At 31.7% G+C, this 25,062-nt stretch overlaps 1 protein-coding gene across 1 annotated transcript in view; it reads right to left on the bottom strand.

The window, feature by feature from the left end:
* Positions 1-23,705, bottom strand: part of LOC134709908 (uncharacterized) — a 37,237-nt gene extending 13,532 nt beyond the window's left edge. Inside the window, exons 1-6 of the mRNA XM_063570037.1 lie at positions 23,513-23,705; positions 22,420-22,555; positions 18,395-18,484; positions 17,665-17,762; positions 11,103-11,228; positions 2,845-2,919 (exon numbers count right to left, since the gene is read on the bottom strand). Of these exons, the coding sequence (XP_063426107.1) occupies positions 2,845-2,919; positions 11,103-11,228; positions 17,665-17,762; positions 18,395-18,484; positions 22,420-22,551 (521 nt within the window). The 5' untranslated portion in view covers positions 22,552-22,555; positions 23,513-23,705. The remainder of the gene's footprint in view (positions 1-2,844; positions 2,920-11,102; positions 11,229-17,664; positions 17,763-18,394; positions 18,485-22,419; positions 22,556-23,512) is intronic.
* Between the last annotated feature and the right edge of the window lie 1,357 nt (positions 23,706-25,062).

The following is a 25,062-nucleotide window of genomic DNA, read 5'->3' as shown; positions in this document are numbered from 1 at the left end:
AATAGTTCATTCCACTACGCTATTGAATAGTTTTGACGTTTGTGGTTCAACATATTTTGTAATTCACAATAGAAATATATCATAATAACATATAATAGAACAATATCATACTGACGGGATATATTAAATTACAAAGTCACGTTATAAAAACCAAAGAAACACAAAAAGTCACATATATAAAACACCAGCAAAAAATGAAAGATAATACAAAGCAATGACGGGTGTTTAAGTACCGAGACACGTTAAATGGATATCACATAAAACAATCCAACAGTAAAAGTAATATCAACATTTTTCTCACATCTTATAAATTGCATGTATATTATAATATATATATTCGTGATGTCAACAATCTAATGTAAGCATATACAATTCGGATTGAGACGTACATACATATGTAACACTCAGAAACGTGTCCTTCCCCCCAAACGTGTCCGATGTCCCCAAACGTGTCCACATTGACGTCACTGAACTGCAAACCATGTCTAGTTAAAAACATCGCCAAACCGTGTGTTTTGTATAAACGCCCAAACGTGTCAATTTCTCAACAAACCACTAAACGTGTCCAATCCCAAAAACGTGTCCATGTCAAGCTTTATTTGGTTATTGCTATTCCATTAAAGTATACTAATTTTACAATTTCATTAAAAATATAGATACGGTACTTTTTTTAAACCGGCCGAAAAAACGGGTAAAAGTGGGGGCGTCCTTTCGGCTATGTCGTATGTAAAGTGTAAGCAAACATGTTTAGTAACGTTAAACTGTACAGTAAACGGATGAAAGTGTCCCTTTCTTTGCACATTAAAATTTGTATATTCTCTCTAAATATTGTAAAACACCGGCAACTGGACAATCAACAGTCTAAAGTAAATTTATACAGAACAAATGTAAAAATACAACTTGTAACCTATGTTCCCTCTCAATATGCATGAAATACTTCCAACTGGAAATACGCAAGTTAATTTATACAGCAAATGTTAAACTATTTCGCTCTAAATATGCATAGAGTTTTTCAACTGGACAATACGCTATCAACAGTCTAGAAAGTGAATTTATACAGAACAAATTAAATTTACAATTACGGTAACCCCTTATAACCGGCATTGATCACATAACATTCATATCAATAAAAAGAATCTATAAAACAAATGCATGAAATATTTGGCACTGGACGTTTTGTCTCTTAATCGTGTGTCTTTAGTAATGCTGGAAACCTAAAATCTATAAAAAAAAAAACCCGGATAACCAGTTTATGATTTGATGAGTTTTTGAAATACACACACATTCAGATGGAGAACTATTAATAAAAGTTAAAAAAAAAAATGCTGCAATATTCGGAGTAATATAAAAATAAAACATCATCGGAGTTTATAAGTACAAAATAATTTATAAAGTCACCGATTAGTTCAGCTCTATAATTATGTGCAGGTTCGCTCTCAATTAGTTTGAGATACTTGCAACTGAACAATAAGCAATTTCAGTCAAAAATTAATTAACAATTACAGATTAGGTTTTGAATTATGATATTCATTAAAAACCTACATTAAATGAACTAATAAAAGCTAATAAATGAAAATTTTGTCACCTGTGTCCCCATCATAAAATTGCCGTAAACGTTACCTGCGATTTTATTTAGGAGATACATGTATTAACGCTAAAAGACACGAGACGTTCTGGTGTTAAATATTGGACACGTTTTGGCGAATAACATTTATCGGACACGTTTGGGGGTTATGAACTCGGACACGTTTGGGGAATATTGTACATTTCAGACACGTTTAGGGAGAAAAGACACGTTTGGGGGGAAGGACACGTTTGGGAGTGTTACACATATATTGTGTAAGGTGAGATATATGTTTGTTTTAAAAAGAGTATACATCCGAAATTTTTCATTAACTATTTGTCTTGTATCTTGTATTATTTATCTAATTGTTTAAGAAATGGAAACCGAAAATGTTTAAATTCTACTACTATGAGAAGGAGTCTGATTGTGCGTATGTAATAATTGGTCATACAGCAACTAAACACAATTAGAACTTCCCTTCAATAAAAGAAAAGTGCCTAAAAAATGGAAAATATGGATAGTAATCAAGACATTGCAATGCCGTTCCTGATGTCGTTCGAAGCAATAAACAACCTAGTTGTTGATAGTATATACTATATACATTTTCAAAGGATCATATTTAGGCTTATGAACTATTATTTTTTTTTTATTTATATATGATTGATATTCAAATTTAATTTACAAAGGCAAACAAATAAGGTGGATTAAGTGTTTGTGTCTTTTAAATTTTATTGTATTAAATAATCTCAACACATCAACAATGGACATGTTGTAAATCCAGATTGATAATACGATAATATGCCTATCTGTGTCATTTTACATGAAAGGTACGTTATTTCATGACAAAAAGTCAGTTTGACAGTATATAAATGATCTTATTACGACTTGAATTTTGTAATAATAAAATTCGTTTTGAGAAATTAACATATCATGTATTTTTTTTATCACACAATCATCTACTATTGAAAAAAAGAAGGTTCTTCTCCGATTGCCTCGTAGAAATCTGCTACAACTGATATATATTCACTATTGAAAACGTTTCATATTTAAACATTTAACGGTGATGTTTATGAATTGTCATTTTTTTCTTTTATTAAAGTAGACTATAGTTTTACTTGATATGTGATGATATGTTCTAATGGTCTTTCATCCCCAATGCAATTCAACTTCAAACATTAACTTTTCAAAATAATTATTTGTAAATTTCAGTATTTTTGTTATATTTAAGAATGACAACATTTTGAGAGATCTTCGAATACCAAAATAGTGTATCAAATTACCTTGGTTTGTGTCTGATAACATTAGTCTTAAAATGCAGATCTATACTTTGCAAATTCTCATAATCATTCACTATGCTACAATAAAACAAGATAATTTATTACATATTTTCAATACTATAAAAAGAAATAAAGTGTTAAAGTCACAATACCCACGTTCTATCGAGAACCCAAATTGTACACATACAGCACAAAAAAAAAAGATTGGAAAATCTTACAATATTTCTTTCATATAAAGACTGACCAATTCGTGTTTTCATGATTTAACATTTAACACATCTTTCAACATAGTTATTTTTTAAAGATATAAAAATACAATTCACAGTTTGTCAACAGATATAGTGTTTACTCCAAAAGTGAAATCTACGCGAACTTCGCAATACGACGGCGACAAAATGTCATCGTTTAAAGATTAGCTTTTTGGGTACATGTATGTAACACACACCAATTTCATAAAACAATGCATTTTTGTCAAATTGTTTTATATATTGGAAGAAATAAAATAAAACATGTTTTTCTTTTACTGTTGTGAATGTGAGCATGTATGCAATTTTGGATCTCCTCATTACGGAATCATATACATGGATCGTTTGGAGGATGATTCAAACCATTTTTTGATGGTTCAATATGGATTCAAAATTGAAAAGATGGAAATCTTTAGTAATTAGGCATACACCTACAAAATAAACGTACAATGAAAACATTTGACTGAATCCTTAATATAGACAGAAGAAATAAACTCTAAAAATAGGTGCAAATTTGGGTGCCTTCGAGTTTAACAATAATCAGTTATAAGATTGTGTGTTCCGTTGGTTGCCTTTGCATGTATGTCATTGTGTGATGAAAAATAAGCACAACTCGTGTAAATGTTTCATTTAGTTCGACATATATAACTGTATAACATATGTTTGAACTGCTCGAAAATAAAACGAACAAATGTTTACTTTATCTTCTCCGTCGTAACAAATTAGTGTTGTCACAGTTTTCTTAACTATATTTATTTTTCTAATTGTCTTTTTTGTGATCTTCATATTTCAAAATAAGTATTTGAATGTACGATGTATACGCTTATCATGCTTATATTTTAATAGTGTGCGTGACAAATTTGCAATCTCAGAATAGGCAAAATTGACTTTGTTGTTTCACAAAAATTGTTTTGGCCAAGAAATAGATAATAAAAAAAAAAATCAATATATCACAACATGTCAGTATTGTCACTCTTATCGTTACAATACGAATAAATACCAATACGGATTTGATTATTATAGTGACATGCATGTATACCTGTCAATACAGTGCTTGTATACCCGGCGAATTGGACCTATAAGTCAATCAAAAATATGAATCTTGAAATCATTTCGCTGTTTTCGTGGAAAAAAGTAAGTAGTTATATTAAATGTTCACAATGTGGGGTAGTTTTGCAGTATATAGTCTTCAATAAGATATCAATATGGTTTTGTATCTTAAGCTGAGCTCAGAGTGCAACTTCAATAAAACTATGATATTCCAGTTAAAATATAAGTTATGAGTGTGTGTTGTGATAACAAAATATTGTTTTTGCAATGTTAATGTACACTGTGATACCTCCGTTTAAATACCTTTACTTTTATTCAAATGTTACATAACAACATCTTTTTGAATGCTGAATATGAGATAAACACTATATGCATTAAAAAAACTTATGTAGTTATTAAAAAAGAAATAATAGCTTAAATAGAGACATTGACAAAACTAACATCAACATTCATCCATAGCAGAGAATGAAGAGGGCTTGTAAATGTTTAAACCTAACACAAATCATATTTACTCGCAATATGCAGTTTTACTGTATTGGTTTTCCCTCTTCTACTCTCTGGTGATTTACAAAGGAAATCATAGTGTCTTATTCTATAATTGTCAATAGTAAAATAACAACAAATAGTAAGTTCTAAAATAAACCAAGTACTTCAACATAAAAAAAAATTATATCTAATGATGAAATTTGAAAATAACAAAATTACTAGAATTGATTCATGTGTTTATAGTTGGTTGTTGTCTGTCCTATTTGTATGATACATGCTTTTCATAGATTAGGTCGTTAGTGTTTCGCCCTCGAATTGTTACAGATGTTTAATATATGTTTTTATCATTTGAACTATGGTAAATACTGACTTCATTGGTAGTCGTAGAACATTTCCTTCTATATATGTTAGAATTTTTGAAAAAAAAGATTAAATGAATTTGAACTATACAAAGGATATACGTTTCTTTGTGTCACGAAGGTAGTCCATATTTGTTTTCCTATCAAATATGTTACTTATTGATGTTTGACTTAAACTAAGTTGTGCGTGTGTGCTGTGATGACAAAATACCATTTTGAAAATATTTATGTACAAGAGAAATTGACAAAACTAACATCAACATTTGAACATAGTAGAGATCATAGAGGCCTTTTAGTTATACGAATAAACATATTCCAAAACAATCATTTAGTAACAGCTGTGAATATATTTATTCTCCCTTTTAAACTTTCTGGTGATGTACTAAGAAACTCCTCTTTTTCTTGAATGATAGTCAATATTAAAATTACAACAAATTGTAAGTTCTAAAAATAAATCGCATAGCAGAAATTATATCAATTCATAAATAAGAAGAAAATAATACATTTGTCAAAATAAATTCGTCTTTTTGTGGTTGGTGGTAATCTGTGATATCTATTCTTGTAAAGGACACCAACTGTCTTGCTGGGCATGACATCAGATACGATTAGATTAGAAATGTGCGTGTTTTAAACACGTCGGATGGAAGAGCAATATCTTAATTAGGGTTGAGCATACTCATCAGGGGGGCACTAGCTATCAGTTTTAATAAAACAATGTTTTGTTCAATTTTTAATAAGTGAATTAACTATTCGATTTTTGTAGGCACTTTGTTTTCATATTGTCATATAGGTTTATAAGCATCGCTAAAGATTTATAAACTTGCAAATAAAAAATTTGAGCTCATTTTAACCATACAACTAGAAATGGGTTACGCATGGATCAGACAAGTTTATTATTTAAGGGCATACGATACAGTAGAGATCCCTCGTTGATTTTATCTTAAAATTTTGACAGAAGGTCAATTTCAATGTGTACTTTTCAAATATGAAAAGAAAAAAGTACCTTCATGACTTACTTTTTGAGATAATTTGGTTTGAAATTTGCATATTTGGAAGAAAATCCCTGAAATTTCATAAATTGTGACTTTTAAAGAAAGTAACGCTACTTTTGAACGAAAAGTCATAACTTCACCGGAGTTTTTGTAAAATATTCCCTTGATACTTGGCATCAACATGCTGAAATAAGTTTAAGGTTGAATTAAATCATCATGTTCCGAATTTAGAGTGCTATACCCGAAATAAAGAAATTGACCATATTTTTGCGTCTTTTCGGAAGTGCAGAAAAAATTTGATCGTTGATTTTTTCCTGAAATTTTGGCGGAGTATTCTTGAAACAGTACTTGATTGATTGCAAAAGAAAAAAAATGGGGTCCATGTGCTTGTTTTTTCAATAAAAGCCATAAACCTTAATTTTTTACGACGTCTCTCAATATGGCGCTAAATTACGTTAAATTAAGTTTTAATCGCAACAACGTCGTGTAATCATTCCCGCCGTACACGAGTTCGCTATCAAGTATATGCAGGTGTTTTTCAAAGCGTTGATACTTATCATAAAAAATATGATGGTTAATCATAAAATTGAAAAACATTTGTGCTAAGTATTTACGAAACGAAATTTGGACAGGATCCTTTTCATAATAAAAAAAAAAAAACTAGAAAAAAGGATTCTAGATAGCAGATTGCTTTGTCAGATGTACGACAAAAAAGAAAATCAGATAGAAGTATAGAGGTGCATCTCCGTCCAACATTAGTTCTAAATTGCTTCATGTACTGTAAGAGGATAGACAACATTATTGACATGAAAACATCTAAACCAACTATAAATTAAGAGAGGCGATACTATAAACTGACAACAGTATTACCTTTAACAATGACAAAACCGATACCGTATCGTCAATAGGACTTTAAAAGGTCCCAACGTATTTTGATTTTTTTTTATATTAATTCAAAAGATGATCATCTTTCAAATTTAAATTATAAGCAGTACTTCTTGTTTTATAATAAGAGCTGGTTTAATTTGTACAATTTAACTCATGCCGTTATTGCCTCAATTGACCAACAATGAGGTTGTAATATAATTGTTCATAGGAAGTACAGCAGCCGGTATAAGAGAATCACATTGTATGATGTCTTTATCAATAGATACTTGTAAGGTACATAACCTTTTTTTACGGCATTTACGTATGAATATAGGCGTACTTGTTTGTCTAGAAGTAAAGCTATATTGAAAGTGGGTCTAATTGGGGTCGAAGCGTGAGAGGGATTGCCGATTTTTTGTAAGCGTGACACGTGAAAGTCAAATTATTGTGTCGTGAAAACGGGAAATGAGATATATCAGGACCAGGGAAATCACAAAAGAATGAGAACTTCTTACATACATAGTGCGGTATACTGGAATCTGACAAAACAATAAGAGGGATCCGGGATCGGAACCCCCCCAATGAAACCCCTTGAAAACACTTTGTTCGTCTGTCCGATCGTCTAACTATACGACGAGTTTTAACGTGTTTACACTTTCTGACCTGTCTGTCTGCAATTAGTGTACATTTGCCGATACTTCTATTTTTATCTCTCAATACATTGAAGTACAATAGGGACATGCAAATAGAAAGACATGGTATGATTACCTATGAGGCAAATCTTAACCAGAGACCAAATGGCTAAACGACTATAGGACATCGGACGGCCTTCAACGATGAGTAAACCCCATGCCGCATAGTAAGCTATGAAAGGCCCCCTACATGACAAATGCAAAACAACTCAAACAGGAAGCTTACGGTCTGATTTAAGTACTAAACAACGAACAAAATACAAATATGATTAACAATACCAAACGACACCATTTAATTACAAGCACTTTTAACAGCATGTGAACGGCCGTTTTCTTCTTTGGTCTATTACATCCAGTTTCATATTCAAAAAGAATAACTGACGTGTGACAATTCTGTATCTATTTGTTATATTTTGCTAATTGTGTTATTGGTAAAATATTTTCCAGCATGTTACAGTTTAAGCAACGAATAGTGAGATAGGCCCAAATTCCTTGCAATTTTTCTTTCTCTACGCTGAGCAGATTCCTCTGGGCCGAAATGTTTTGGCAGTTATTCAGGGCCAGACTTAACAGCTCCACAATTCTTCTTCCGTCTTTCCATGTTATACTGTCAGTACTCTCTTCTGTGTCTATTAACATTTCTTCAATTTCGTCATTCAAAATTGTATTTGATTTATTTTTGTACATCTCAAGTATTTCCTTTAATCTCACTGCTTTTCGGCAGATTTCTCCGTCGTTTAGAAACGGCATGGCCACTTTTTTAGCAGGTACTTTTTTGAAATTTGCACAATCGAAATTAATGACGTCAGTGAATATTCCGCGAGAAATGCCTTCTTTTAAATCGAAGTCGCGAAATGTTAACGTTTTTATTAAAACATCGAGAAAATTACAACGTTCTGGTTACCAACGTCGCGAAAACAACACGAACAGTTTTGAAAACGTTATTATCTGCCCCTGCTACTGTATCGTATTCCCTTAAAAGGAAATTAATATCAATATCGAAAGTGAAACATATGTAAATTATTTGATTGCTTGATAAGATCCACAACAACTCATTCGTTTGCAAAAAATACGCTGATTAACATATAGTACGGGTGTCATTTTGGTATATCGAGAATATATATTCGAAAGAGAATACCTAACGATGGTCAAGTATTTCAATTGGATCGTAAAAGCTCAAGCAAAGGATCGTGAATGAAATCTTATCGAGTAGAAATTTGCAAGGCCATTTGTTCATCAAACTAATTTAAGGAATCAAACGGTAAATTCACCCACCAAAAAAGAAAATGTCTGTCAATATGGTTCAACATTATGATCAATATTTCATAAAAAAAAAGTTTTAAAGTACATCATTTTTACATAAAAAGCATTTGTTCCTTGACATTTAAATGTCTTTGAATATGTAAACAAACAAGATTTGATTCACCATAAATAGAATGACTAAACAATTTTTCATTGTGAAACGTCATTCCATTTTAATGATTAAATGGTTCGTAAAGTAAATGTGTGTAAGCATTATCAACAATTTTTAAACTTTATATATTGACAAAGGAATGACGTTTTTAGATCGCGACGGAGACATACCGCTTTTTGGAAAATCTTGCAAAAGGATCATGAAAGATCTGATGCTACGAAAACTTTGAAACCATTACTTAATTATATGATAATTTAGTATAACAGTTACTGGCTTTTGCATGACTCATCCTGGTTCTCTATTATTAATTAAAAGGGCTGTTATCGATAAATGCCATTTGAATGTATTATCGAAGTATGCATAATACCACACCAACTACGTACCTTAAAGCAATAACACTCTATTTGTTTATTTTTTCATTATTTAAATTCAAGATTGAGAATAAAACGTAATTGGCTAAATTACAGTTTTCAAAAGTTGGGCTTCATCAACAATAAAGGTACGGTAAAATCGCTGCTAAGTTTGGTACAATGCCGGAAATTATTTTTAACAGACTTATCAACAAAATTTGTTATCTGGTTAACTTTTAGTTTAAGTCAGCACAGTCACGAAATCGACAATAAATTAACCAATATCGCCATACTACAATGTATGAACGCACGATTGATACTCTATATAACCTATAAACAAAAGTAATACACCTTACAAAAAATGTGTTTCCATGCATATATGTTAATTCATTTGTCGATAGTTTACGCTCCTGAAGGTCAACTTATATTTATTAAAAGGGTACCAAAAAAAGATGAAAAAAAAATGAAAGCTGTAATGATTGTTCTTATAGATGAGTTACACGAATCAACTAGTTGCAAGTATATCAATTGGTAAAGTAAATATTGTTTTCTCATTCTTAAGTCTAGTCTGGCATTTGCGTGGATTAAACAAAAATATGAATAAATTTCCAATTTTTAATCCATTAACTAAAAAACTAATTGAAGAATTTTCCAGAAAAAAAAAGAATTCTGTATCGTTAACCTAGAAACATATACTTTATTCTTTATAATATGTCTTCTTTATCCGAATAATGTTTTACTGATTTTGTCAATTATTCAGAAAAACTTTAAATGGAAGTATATTCATCGTTACCTGACTTCTGTATTTTTTCAAAGATGACAGGTAAACTGCTATAGGTAATAAGTGAAAATATCCTGTCAATTCTATACAGGAGCATCACAGTCTAAAGTCCAATGTGTTTGAATCGTATATGTCCTTTGTTACATGTGAGTATTTTCTTTCGTGATCAAGACAATGCGTTCCCCGATCTTTCACGATCAATTTTGATGAAAAATCTTCAAAGTTCAATGTTTCACCAAAAAAAATGAACGGTTTTAGGGAAAAACTGCTTCTATATTACTGTTTCGTCTGACACATCAAAGATTCAGTTTCAAATTATCATAAATATAAGAATGTGACGATTATAGGTACAAACCCTTTTATGTATGTAATGCATCCTATAGACTAGTGTTGCACCTTTTGTGTTATCTCATATTTTCTTTATTTTATTGAACAGTAGTATTCATAAATCGAACCATGTTTAGCCCTTTTGTTGTATTGTTTCATATTATTACATAGCGTTATTGAGGAACTTGAATCGTTTTACAGATTTTTTTCGCATGTTTCGCGTTTAGAAAATACAGCAGATTTTGTTCATATATTTCGAAGTAAAATAACAATTAACTTAATTCACGATCGGCTCTCAATGCTTGACTATCCTTAATTATTTCACTATCATTTTTCTCGAAATGCCGAATTACAGACGTCTTTCAAACCTATGATATAATAACAAATAGACCAATATAAATCCAATTGCACGCCTTTGCTAGCTATTCATTTCCATATTAATGTTGATATCGAGTTATATGACCGTTGGCAGTTTTCTGAGGTCACATCAATAGTTTATTTGACTAGAATAAAGTACAAACGAAATGTTAAAACATATTGCATACATGCATTGACAATTTTTTATTTTAGATTTTTTAAAACATTTTTTGGTATTTTTTGGTATATTAAAAAATAAAAAAAATAAAGTGAATTTGAGGTCAACATGAATATGACAATTTATGCTCCTTTAATTTCGAAAAGTAGTAATGCCTTTATACCTCAGTACATATTTAACTGTCTTGTTGTTTGGTTTATAACATCCATCCGTACAGATATTCCACCCGTCCTTTACAGATCCATGGCGACTTCGTTTGGCACAAAAATATTGTAGTGTTGTAGTTATTCTTCAACGAAATAAAATTAAAGAGTATACTTGCAACATTCAACAAAGATACATTGGATATTGCACAATAACATATATATTTTTTTTCTAATAGTAAGTGTGTATTAAGTTTGGTATAAGAAGATTGTCAAATACTTTTTTGTGCTTTGTGTGCAGTGGTTGTTAATTTACGATACATGTATTCATAATGCTATAATCATTTAGTACTTTTGCTATGAATGTAACACATACATAATAACAGCACTGATCTCTTTGTAACACTTCCTAAACATGTTAAAGCGCATTTAACATTAATCTGCGAATCGATAATGACAAGTCTTTACTACAATCTAACCAAGGAGACATTTTCAGGGATAAAATTAAATACGATCGAGGTTTCAAACAGTGTGATCTTTCCTTGTTGCCCTCATAATACTCAGTAGACACTCATGAAGGGCAAGCTAAATGATTTCAACTTAATCATTAGAAATCATTGATTCAATATCGTATTATACGCAACAACCCTATGTCAATGAAATTTGTCTAGCATATGCGTTGAAAACAACATTATAGTGTTTTTTTAAGTTTTCATTATGTTCCACAATTACGCCATACTTCCTAACTAATGATTTAATAACCAACAAAATGCCTTATTGTCATTTATTTTGTGACATTAATAATTGCAACTCTCAATGTTCATTTATAGATCGGAAAGATAGAAAAAAATGACTTCATGTAGGTTGCAGTCAAAATTCGTTTACATACTGAAACCTATTTACATTTTGACAAACAATCTGTGTTTTTACTGATGCAAATGTTTACTATTTCTATCAAGTATTATTATCAGGCAATTATAAATTGAGAAGGTCCCTGTGTTTGATGTGTGTTAAGTATTTATGTATACTCTTTTTTTTTTTTTTTTATCTATGTCATAATTTATTTGGCCTTTAAAACTTTTTGTTATACGAGCGTCAGTAATGAGTAACACCGCAACATATGAAGCTTTGAAGCTATTCTTGTCATTGTTAAACATCATTAAAAAAGTTATATCCCTAGATAGTTCATAAATTAGGCCGTTAGTTTTCTCGTTTGAATTGTTTTGCATTGTCATTTCGGGGTCTTTTATAGCTGACTATGTGGTATGGGCTTTGCTCATTGTTGAAGGCAATACAGTGATTTTTAGTTGTTAATTGTGTCATTTTGATCTCTTGTGGAGAGTTGTCTCTTTTTGGCAATCATACAATGTATCCCGTCTTCTTTTTTTATATTTGGTGTTAATGACGTACGTTTTATTTATTACGTAATTGTTGACTCGACGCGTCTGATCAAGTCGAAGAGTTCACTTTGTTTTGTAGCCTAGCTGAAGATAAAAAAATAATATGGACACGGGAGATAAACATATTTATGTTATTACATGCGAATGACAATGTAACTTTTTCAAAAGAATCGAAGATTAACACAACATACTAGATATATTCTGTGATTATTGTGAGAAATGGTACCTCAATAAGAAACAAAAGTTCTTATATTCTACAAAGGAATACAGACCAAAAATGTTATATTTTCTTTTAAATAGAATAGAAAATTAAAAAGTCTAACTCTGTATAATATAAATGCTTCGGTTTATATTATTTGTTAGAAGTGGTTCATTTCTAAAGACCCGAACATATACTTGTGAATAAGCTACAAAAGCAATGCATAGCATTTAAAAAAAAAATTAGACAAATCAGTTTGACTATATATGTATAAAGAATGTCAGTTAGACATGTTTGATAGAATAGTTTTATCTTTTCTTCTCTATGGTTGGAAAATTTTGGGGGAGGAAGTTTATATATTTGATAGAACGTGTACATCCGGAATTTGATACGCTTGATCTACATTTAAAATAGAGTACACCTAGCTGTATTGTTTATGCATTATTGGGTAGATAGCCTGTATTTTTTAATGTCAAAGTCTGTATGGTTAGTTTCCTATGTAGATTACTGTGTCGTAAAGAAAGTAAAATGTCATGTCTTTTATATAAACTATTGTTTATTAATTTTCACAACTATGGTTTTTCTTGACTGGAAATGGATATTATTTGTAAAAAATGTTTTTAATACCTGTGGAATGTCAAATATTTGGTTGAACTAATTGTTAGATACATGTGTAACTAAAAGTAATGAAGTAAAACTTAAAGGCCAGCTGTTGCAGAATTGCCTAAGCGAAATTAACACTTCTCCTTAATGCCTTGTATACAATTTTAAAAAAAATACAGATATTAAATTGGAAAGCTATTTTTGCAAATTGTCAATATACTAAACTTTTTTATTGTGTAAATTTAGGTGTGGAAGTCACCGATAATCTATCGATACGGGAAGGTGGAATAACATATCCAGAAATGATAGGTTGTGTCATCTTTGCGAATCAAGCGACATAGATGATGAATATCAGTATGTTATGTCATGTAATGCTTTTAATCAAGAACGAAAGAGGTTGTTACCATACAATGACGTCACCTATCGTTTGTTACTAACTAGTAAACGTCAAACTGCAAAGCTATCGTTTATTTATTCATAGTCAGATTATAAGACATCGTCCGTGACAATTGGAGTTACCAAAGCTGAGATCGATAAGAACGGGCAATCGTAGTGCCGTTACCAGACTTTAACGAAAATTGGCCGACGCAAAAGAAAGTTCTCAATTCGAATGAAATGAGCTGTTAGCCACATACGAAAATTTACAACAAAAGAAGAAGTTACTCGGCATACTGAATGAACAAATTGTGAATGCATCGAAAACAGAGAATAAATAGACGGAAATGGTAGACATATATGAGTATACCACAAATGTTGTTACTAAACTGAAACATTTTAAGATATTCAGAGAGAAAACATCACAATCTATTTACAATCAAGCATCACATTCATCTTATCAAGTTTTAAATGTAGACAGTCCACCGTTAATCCCTACTAGTTGACCAGAAACTGTACAAAAAGTAATGTCGCCTCGTCATTAATTGCCACAGTCAAATGAAGCCGATTTGCCACATCAAATCTTTCGTCAAGCTATGTTGTCCCGTCTGCTATATCTAGAAATATGTCCATTTGCCAAAATTAACATAACTTTCATTTAATGGCAATATATTAGAATGGCCAAGCTCTTGGGATTCTTTCGAATCGGCATTTCATTACAATCCAACGTTGACATATGATAAAAAGTTTAATTATTTGAAAGCCAAATTACAAAATGAAGTCGCTCAGACAATTGCCGTATTTTCGCTAACTAACACTAACTATGCCGAAGCCGTAAATGTTCTGATAGAGAGATTTAGACAGACTCACAAAATAACACAAGCACACCTACAAGCACCGCTGATATTAAGCCACCCCGGAATGACCTCATAAGCCTAGGAATATTTTACGACAAAATTGAGAGTTTATTTTGGGGACTTGAATCGCTTGGACAGACACAGGACTCGTACGGTAATTAGCCCCGATTATAATCAGTAAAGCAAATCAGCATTTCAAAAGCTAAGCCGTGCATTTTCTGCAAAGATATGCATTCGCCTGCCAACTGCCAGATAAAAGGCGAGTTAGATAAACGCCTCGCTTTTGTTAAACGTAACAATATATATGTTTCAACTGCCGCAGTACACATCACATAAAGGAATGCAAATGAAGTTGAACACACCGCAAACCCCGACCAGAGAGGTGAAACCCGTTTCACTGACACGAATGATTCTAATCACAGTTGTACAAACGAAAGTACGCCATCTACATCAACTATAGTAAAACTTGTGAAGGATACGGAGATAAAAGAATACTCAATAATATTACACTCGTCAGCACAATTTTACTGAAAAGTATTGTTTAAAAATGCCGTGGCCCCCGTTTGGTCAGATCTTCATTGTACTAATACGAATAATTTGTAAGATGAAAGCGCTCAAAGGAAATTCCTGCGCGTGAATTAAACCTGCAGAGAGAAAGAGTCGAAAATATTCAACTTTCGTTATTCGGCGAAACCAACACTAATGATAGGCGACTTAATAAAGCTACAGTTTATGTTGAAAATAAACTCATCATAGATACCAGGACTAAATTTAGTATATACGCCAGACGCGCGTTTCGTCTACAAAAGACTCATCAGTGACGCTCGAATCCAAAAAAGTTAAAAACATTCAAAATAAAGTACGAAGTTGAAGAGCATTGAGAAACAAAATTTCTAAAAGTTTTGCCAAATACAGCTAAGGTAATCTATGCCTGAGGTAGAAAAGCCTTAGTATTTCAAAAAATTCAAAAATTTGTAAACAGTAAATTTATAAATTTCAATGACAATTCATGTCAGAAAAAAAGTGCTGACTACTGGGCTTGTGATACCCTCGTGGAAATAAATCTCCACCAGCAGTGGCATCGACCCTGAAACAGGACATAAAATCCCAATACAGGTTGTAATCGTTCCTACGATAGCTACGCCATTACAGCACCACATTCGTTATATTGATAGGATCAGTAATTTTTGGATGGATTGAAGCTCGCTCATCCAGTTACTCAATAGGATACATTAAACATTTCACTTTTCGTTTGGAAATAGTTAAAGATGAAGTTGTACGCGGAAACGGACCCATCCCAGTCAAATCGAAAGTATGGTACTTACTTTCTAGACCGTTACAATCAGAAAAAACACAGTTATCAACCGCGTCAAGTATTTTCAATGTACTTATTTCACATAAAACAGAGGCACACGACTTAGAAGATGTTTTGAAGTTGGCAACTCGAGAAATAGAATATCCAGATGTACAAGAAAAGAGAACTCTTAAGATCTTTAATTAAGATTCGCGAAAACAAAGATTACGCAAAGTGACCATTGGAACACGACATCGGTTAAAGAGAGCATTACATTTTTTTATGAACTTTCAAAATAAAGTGATCAAGCATATTTAATAAAAAAAAATTTGTTTCGCGATGAATATGAACTGTAAAACGCTTTTGCATTTTGAACTATGTTATTTCAACTGTGAAAGAACTGTGATTATTTTCTTAATTTGAGAGACTTTAATCTTAATTTAATGTAATGTATATATTGCTTTTCAACTTTCTTTCTACGTAAAGTAATTTTCAGAGGCCCCGAGAATGTCGAAAAGACCGTGGGACTGGCAACGTCTCGGAAGTAACATTGTATCCGAGGTCGAACTCTTTTGTTTGTAACTATTAAAAGTGAAACTGCGAAGCTGTTGTTTTTTTTTTCATAGTCAGATTATAGAAATCGTCCCCATAAATACATCTAATTTATATTGACCTGAACACTTAATTATGGGTTTTTCTAGTATCATTTTGTCTAGGGCGTTCTATCCTACATTTAAAATACATTACCCTTATTATAATAAAAAAAAAGGGTATACATATCAGTTATATTTTAGGAGATGTCATGTAGTACCAATGAGCAACTACCCACAAAATATCAAAGAATAAGGATGTTAAGAACCATTGAGCAATATATAATAATCAACAATGACAACTGTCCTGAAAAATAGGAAATGAATGCGAATTAATTATGAACGTCGGAGACAACTGTATAAATTATATACGAGTGCTCAGGTGACAGAAATATAAGCAATTATGGATCACTGCACGCCCTTCGATATTAAATAAAAAACATATTAAATGAACACTAATATACCAGTGTATTAATCTTAATCAATATTACACTAAACTTATTCATCAAATATATTCACTTGGATCTAATTTACCCCATGTGTCTTCTATACATATTCATGATTCAGTATAATCAACAAGGAGATTTTATGACACATATCATACCTGTATATGCATATACTTCTCTACAAGAAATCGACAAAACACGTATGTCTTGCAAAAACCTGTGTTTCAGAATGTCGATTGATTAACATAGTTCAAAAGATTACTTTTGGACACTGGCGTTTTCTTTGTGTCTCACAGGTTCATCTCACAATGTCGAAATCATGTTAAACTTTATGCATATTTCTATACACAAAAGCACCAACTCAGTCTTACTTCAAACCTTATATTATCTATTATATATTCACCACACCCGTATACTGAAGCAAACTAATGAAACATAAATTCGATAATACCGTAAAAGGGGATCACAAATTTTGTTGGTACAATACCAGTTGATTGATACAAATATCAATATAAACATTTCATTCATTGAAAACTTAGACACTATTACAAACATTCGTCAACACTGATTTTGTATTATGTGATACTGACATTTTTTAATATTGATGTCACTGAATAAATACAGAATACCCTTTCTTCCATTTCAGTCGTGCAATATTTTAGAAGATATATGTAGTTACAACTGCCATGTAACAAATCACTACTTCCCATCGGTAAATAAGTTGAAATGTTCAGTAACTTTATACATTAATATCTATCAATAGAATTAGACAGGCTAATAATAATTGATTGCTATTGTGAAGTGTAAGTTAGTATTACCTTTGATAAAGACAATCACTAACATTGTTGGGTAGTGCTGCTAACTCAACGTCGGGTGGAATGAAAAACGTATCATCTGTATTTCTGTATTTTTTAATCTGAAATCAATAAATTAGTAAAGCAGTTAACACATTGCAAAACACACTGTGATCGAATATGTGCTTGCTAGGAAAACCCTGCTTCTAAAACACTAAGTCTCGCACTATTTTAGTTGACGTGATTCCAACATGTCTTTAACGTTGAATTTAGTGTCTAAATTGATTTTATGAGATTTAAAAATGCAGAATAAACTAGTGTTGATTGTGTGTATGTAACATATTTGACTTTCCAAACGTTTTTCAAGTGTGACTCACATAATTAAATTGCATGCATGATGAACGTTCCTCTTGCTAGAAAGCTTAACAAAATCGTGAGCAAATATTACCTTTCTTCCTACCAATTAATACAGTTTTGAATGAAATTGAGAACGGGAATGGGGAATATGTCAAAGACAAAACAAACCGACCAAAGAGTAAAAACAGCTGAAGTCCACCAATGTGTTTTCAACATTTCCAGAGGCAGACTTTTGATAGTGCATGTGTTCTCTTGTAGGATGACTATTTGTATTGGGTATTTTACGAGTGTTTACGTCGTTTTCATATCATTTGTCTGTAGTCTATGTAGTCGACAGATGTTATTCTTTTTGTGATATATCGATCTAATTGTCTAAAAATAATGTAACGCATCTTACAGCTCTTGTGCAATCAACGTCTTCTTTGAATTCAAAATCTCCGTTGGCTTTGTTCTTCTTTATGTGTTTCAATTCTCTTTGGGATGAGTCCTGAATAATACAAAAATCATTGTTCTCATATAGTTTAATGATCACTGAAATCAAGCTATCATGTATAGACAATATCAGTTTTATGAAAGTTAGTGCATTCTCTATTCTATTGTTAACAAATATATGTTAAATAAATATACAACACAGAGGACAATTTACAAATGTAGAATTTGCAAGCTGACCTCAAACACCAAATACGTAAAATATAACGTTTTTTGGTACGTGTGAAATTTTAGAACATACTTCCTCTTTTTCAAAATTCGTAATTCATAATGCAAAATCAAAGATTAAGATAGGTTCTGAGCAGTAACATATTCCTGCAACATTTCATTTGGTACAGTGCTCAATATCTTTGTGTGTTAATTTTTTTCACCAGCTCTACCGAGATATTAATCGATGCTAAGATATTCCAATATGTCGTTAAAATTACAAATACTAATGTTTTATATCCCTTTAACTCGATAGGTCTTTTTTTCACTTTGCATTCGTCATCCGTCGGCGTCCGTTTACTTTTACAAAAAAAATCTCCTCTGAAACTACTGGACCCACAATCATCATTACATGCAGGTATGTCAAGTTTTAAAATGTATACCCGTCTACCAACCGACATGGCCACCATGGCTAAAGAAAGCTTAAGAACATAATGGGTGTATATTCTTTTGCAATTTGTTATAAAATAGAGAAAATCTTAAGTGGGCAAAAATATTTAGAATGTTGAACTCTACAAACTGTAAGACGAACTATCATAGGAGTTGTATCCCTTGAATAACAAAGAAACATTAACATGCAAACGTTTGCAGCAAGACAAGTACAGTAAAACCTGTATAAACCGGCCGGCTACGGGACTATGAAAAAGGGCCGGTTTATTCAGGTTTCCGTTTTGACCGGAAGTTAATGACTTGTGACGTCAGACATTTTGAATGTAAAAGTTTTCTCTGATTGTAAATCATATCTGATAAATTAAAATACTTTTTCTCCGTTTTTCATTGTTTGTATTTGCATCCTAATGCTCGCGTTGTTTAGATTGTAAGACGAAATTTTCGATTTACTCCCGTGATCAAATAAATAATAAATTTGAAATGGTGGAATGGCCGATTAAAAAGCGAGAATATTATCAAACGTAATTTCAGGACTTTCGAATCGTTGTCGTACAGTTTACACTATCCATTTATTGTTGTCATCCGGGTATTTTTCATTATCAACATGACCAAGGTCATTTGTTTAGGGGTTCACAACAGGGAATCCAGGATTTCGAAATCTTGATGTGAATTTCTTACTCCGCGATTTTAATTTGTTTATCCAAGTTAAAACGTAAGTTCCATCGAGATATATTCGATGCGTCTTTTCGTTTAATTGACACGTTTATAATTTTTTTTATAAATAATACAGCTCACTACTGTACGATTGTAGGATTACATTTTACACCTGACTAATTGTTTATTAAATATGTTTTGATTGCATATCGATCATTGAAATTAATTAGAAAAACCGGTTTTGACAGGTAATAATTAATGTAATTAAGAGTATTGGGACTTCATAATTAGACCGGAATTCGGAATACACAGGGTCCGGTTTACAAAGGGTATTTTAAAAAAGACTTTGAATGGGAAAATACGGGACTTTCATTTTCGGCTGGAATGGACAGGAAACCAGTTTATTCAGGGTCCGGTTTAATCAGGTTTGACTTTATTACAAATAAGTAAACAGAGTCAAAATCGTAAGTTGACAACTTATTAGAGTTAATGCCCTTTGATGAGGACTTTTACCATTAGTTTGCATTTTTTATCAAATATCTTAAATTTGTGATAGATAATAAGAAACTTAAATCAGTAAAAATTATTTCCTAGACAAGATCTACAATTTAGATAAAATGCAGGAAATCGGCTTACAACTCCTGATTTAAGGTATTGTCCGTTTATGACATTTTTTACCAATCTTAAAAGAATATCATTATAGATAGATAAGAATTGAAATTAGCAAAAAGGATCAGCAAAAGAAGATTACAGTAAAGAGAAATGATGTAAATCGTCAGACGACTCCGTAGTTATTACCCTTAATTTACGATTTTTACCTTGTTTTATCGTGTTTTTTATATGAGAAACATTGCAATTATTATAGATAAAAAGACACTTCAAACCACAAACAAATCAGCAAGGTTAGACCTACTCACAAGTCAAATTATACCGATGAAGCTATTAATATCACAAAAATACTGAAATACGATGACAAATAAAAAAGCAACGTTCCTAATCAAATGGCAAAATCGCAGGTTAAAACAAATCAAACGAATGGATAACAACTATCATATTCCTGACTTGGTACAGGCATTTTCGTAAATAGAAATTGAGAGATTCAATCTGGTTGTATAGCTAGCTAAACCTCTCTCTGGTATGACAGTCGAATCAAATTCCATTATATTAACACCGATGCTTGAACAAAACAAATAGACACACAGGTAAAATTGTAAAAAAAAATCAGGGTACAGCATCCAACATTGTATTATCATCTTCATCACTATAAAAAGAAACAAAAGTAACAAAGAAGCGCAAACAGACGTTCATCAAATTTAACACCTTCATTTATAATAGACTGTAGTTGAGTGATTGTCCTTAAATTGGGATTTGTTTACCTCCTTTTATGTTATAAGCAAAATGTAAAGAAGATAAAAAGAAACTAAACAGAATAAATGACTAGCAATACAAAATCACCAAAACATAGTTTTGTCATGATTTATTTGTTAGAGCCCCTTATTAGCATCTTCTGCCTGTTGATGTTAACTTTCATAAAACCGACATGGTAAGGTAATCATAAAACAATGGATACATGTTTCAAATGGCAGAATATCAATCTAAGAGATTCAGTTAATGTTTTCAGATAAACGTCGATCATATTTATTCAAGACTGAATTAGCAATATAAGAAAGCTTACTCAACATGTTTCTCGTAATATTAGTGCTCCTCTTCCCAAAGCAACGTTATATTGATAAAGGTTTGTATTGTACTTTTCAAAAAATTTGTAAATTTTTGCAGATATATTTTATTGAAAAAAATTCCTGTACTAAGTGACCCTAATGTTGTTTACAAAATAAAAGCAACCAAAAATTAATGCCATGTACAGTGCTTTCATGTGATAAGACTATCAAATCTAGAAACATTGAACATGTTTTACCAGTCAACATGTCAGAGGTTCAAAGATGTTTCCTGTTATGTACATTTATAAACACAGATAAAAGTAAAGGATTGTGTTAAAAAACACATAAAAAGGCAAGCCTGCTTTCAATTTTCAGCACTTGAAGATCGAAATTTCACCTTTAAAACTCTGGTTTATGGTAGGGTCCGCGTCACTTGGTCTCTGGTTTTCTGGAGTTTGGATGTTTTTTTTAATTGACCTTTTCTGTGGTGTGATTCTGCTTATCGTCGGTCTTGATTTCGGACATCGTTTCTCGAAACGCGCGTCTGGCGTATAAATAAAATTTAGTCCTGGTTTCGTTGATGAGTTTATCTACAACCACTGGGTCGATGCCACTGCTGGTGGAGATTTATTTCCCCGAGGGTATCACAAGCCCACTTTTTGTGCTGACATGAATTATCATTGATATTGTTATATTTATAAATTAACTGTTTACACAATTTTGATTTTTTTGAAATAGTAAGGCTTTTCTACCTCAGGCATATATTACCTTAGCTGTATTTGGCAACACGTTTAGGAATTTTGGATCTCAATGATCTTCAACTTCATACTTTATTTGGCATTTTTAACTTTTTTGGATTCGAGCGTCACTGATGAGTCTTTTGTAGACGAAACGCGCGTCTGGCGTATATATAAAATTTAGTCCTGGTATCTTTGATGAGTTTATTCTTCTGTTTTTGAGGTGACTAAAATGATAGACTTTTAAACTGTGGTTGAATAAGCCATTAAATGCGTTTTTAACTTACTTGTTTATAATATTGAAATAGGTTCCATTTAGTATTACCATCCCCACTTGAGGGAATAAAATTCGTATATACTATATAAGTAAACGCCCCAACGAACAAACATGGTAACACAAACTTGATATTGGTCTGCATGTCCCTGAAATGTAAACACGATGTAATGCTTGTTAGGTTTTGCTTTGGTTATTCGTTTCTCTTTTACTGTTTATATCTTTGTTATCTTAGGGAATTTTCGCAGTTTGTTTGTTTCTATTCGTGTTATATTAAGCCATTCGACATTGGCGGCATATCGTTATTTTTAAAGTTTTTGAGATGATACTGTGAATAAGACATTTGAATACATACCAAGATACCACTACTGAAGAGGTAGAATAATCTCCCATTGTATTATTTATTTTCTGATTTAATTGAAATATATTTTACAAACTCTAATACAATTTCCGTTAGCGGTTAATGCTGCTGTAAATTTTCATGAAGTCATTTTATTTTGTTATCTTTATGTATTAAATCCTTCATTATCTTGATTATTTTTCATTTGAAATATAATCAAGATAATTGGGCACTCATATTTTTAAGCTTTTTGTTCGAGGTTAAAAATTAATATACTACATAAAACAGGACTCAGCATGAAAAAGAAGATGTGATATGATTGTCAATGAGACAACTCTTCACAAGAGACCAAATAACACAGAAATTTACAACCATAGGTCACCGTACATGTACGACCTGCAACAATGTACAAAGCCCATGCATCATATTTAACTATAAATGACAACGAAATGACAAATGAAAATCAATTCAAACGCGAAAATTCAGGGCCTGATTAATGTACAAAAAATGACAAAAACAAATAGGTGACACTACAAAAAACGACAATCACTCTATTACAGACTCCTGACTAAGCATCTTTAAATTACTTGAGTGTAACATTTGTCTTCTAGAGGTATTATTTAAAAGTACACATGCTGTCTGGATTAGTTGGGATATACTTGATAATATGTCTAATGATATACCTTATCAAAACAGCAATTGCTAAAATAATTTGTTTAAGAATGATAAATTTATAGATAAATCGAAAGTCAAATAAAACACTCACTACTTCAGTACATATTCAGAAGATTCATTTTCATGTATTCTTGAATCAGTTATTCTTATTTATTCATCCTCAGATTTGCTGACACATTAAATGTTTGAACCGCAAATTCGTTGTAGTTTATTAACCAATGTCATGATAACCAAAACAGACATCGAATAGGTTTACTGAAACAACAACGAAAAATAAATGTGCATTCTCTGCTCTGTTGAGTTTGTAAAGTGTTGTACTGTGATTATAAAATATATAATAGAATCAAGTTTCTTAATTTTATCAAATACTGTCGTGTTTCGCATGACGTACGAAAACCGAGAAGACTCACAAGTATTTCAGAATTCCGCATTCAGAATTTGGAAAGCATTTTTTTTTAAATGATTTGGACTTAGTTTTTATTGTAATGATCACTATTTGTTGTCATTGTGATATAAAAATTAAATGCCTGTCTTCATGTTCACTACTACACCTTAACAAATAGTTTATATTAATTTTTTGTTCATAAGCTATTGAGGAGGATTTGCTGTTCGTCTAATCTTACCAACATACACACCTACGCCGTTTGTATTACGTTTTTTTCCATTGGCTCCCTCAAAACATGGACGCCCCCGAATATATAAACCAGTTCTTCACTATTGGTCAATAAATCACTTTATCGGCCTCGTGTCCTTTTTTTAACTCATAAAATAAAATCCCATAGTTCTGGATCGAACGATTTAGAATTTATCAAAATGATACAGATCGTTGGACCGTGTCCTGATCACACCATATATATATAGGATAACGCGAAGAGACAAGTTATGAATATAATATTTTTTAATTTGTTAGTCATGTAAATATATCTCATCGTCTGAAGCTGTGATCACACCTTACCGGATACCTCGAAGGGACGTGGAACGAATGAAACGTTTTCCGTTGACCTAAGTGTTATCCGTTTAGAGTACTTTGGTGTAATGACCAAATAACACAGACGCGTAATGAATGCCTACCAGTACACACAGGAAAAGTACAAAAACAGACATCCAACAGACGCCTACTGGACAAAACGGATGAACAAGATAAGCGGAAAATTGAACTAGGCAATATAGATAGGCGAATAGATATGTACATCATATACACGTGACCTTAAAATAATTTTAAAATTACCGTTCACATTTGTAATATTAAAGTTCATTCTGTTCTGAAAACGAACTGCTTGATAATTAAAACGTGTTCTAACTGTATGTTCAATCATGAATAATATAAGTCTGGACACTGCAGAAATCTGACATTTCTAATGCAAAATGTTCAATTGGCATTTATTCGTTTTAAATGGGGTACGTACAATGTATCCGATTTTCTCGTTCTGCTTCGGTTAATGTCCGTTTCACATTTGTTAATCATCCGTTTTATCTGTTATACGTCCGTTTCACATTTGGTCATCATACATTTTATCTGGTATACGTCTGGAAGAAGTCTGTTGGCAAATTTGTCTATTGAACCTCTAAAAGATGTAGTACGGACAAGTAAAGGATACACAATAGAATAAGAACGGACGAGTTCCGAAAAATGGATATTAA

This window comes from Mytilus trossulus, chromosome 1 (assembly GCF_036588685.1).
Source record: "Mytilus trossulus isolate FHL-02 chromosome 1, PNRI_Mtr1.1.1.hap1, whole genome shotgun sequence".
NCBI lineage: Eukaryota > Metazoa > Mollusca > Bivalvia > Mytilida > Mytilidae > Mytilus > Mytilus trossulus.
The sequence above is the reverse complement of the archived record's forward strand: the minus strand, read 5'-3'. Positions and strand labels throughout refer to the sequence as shown.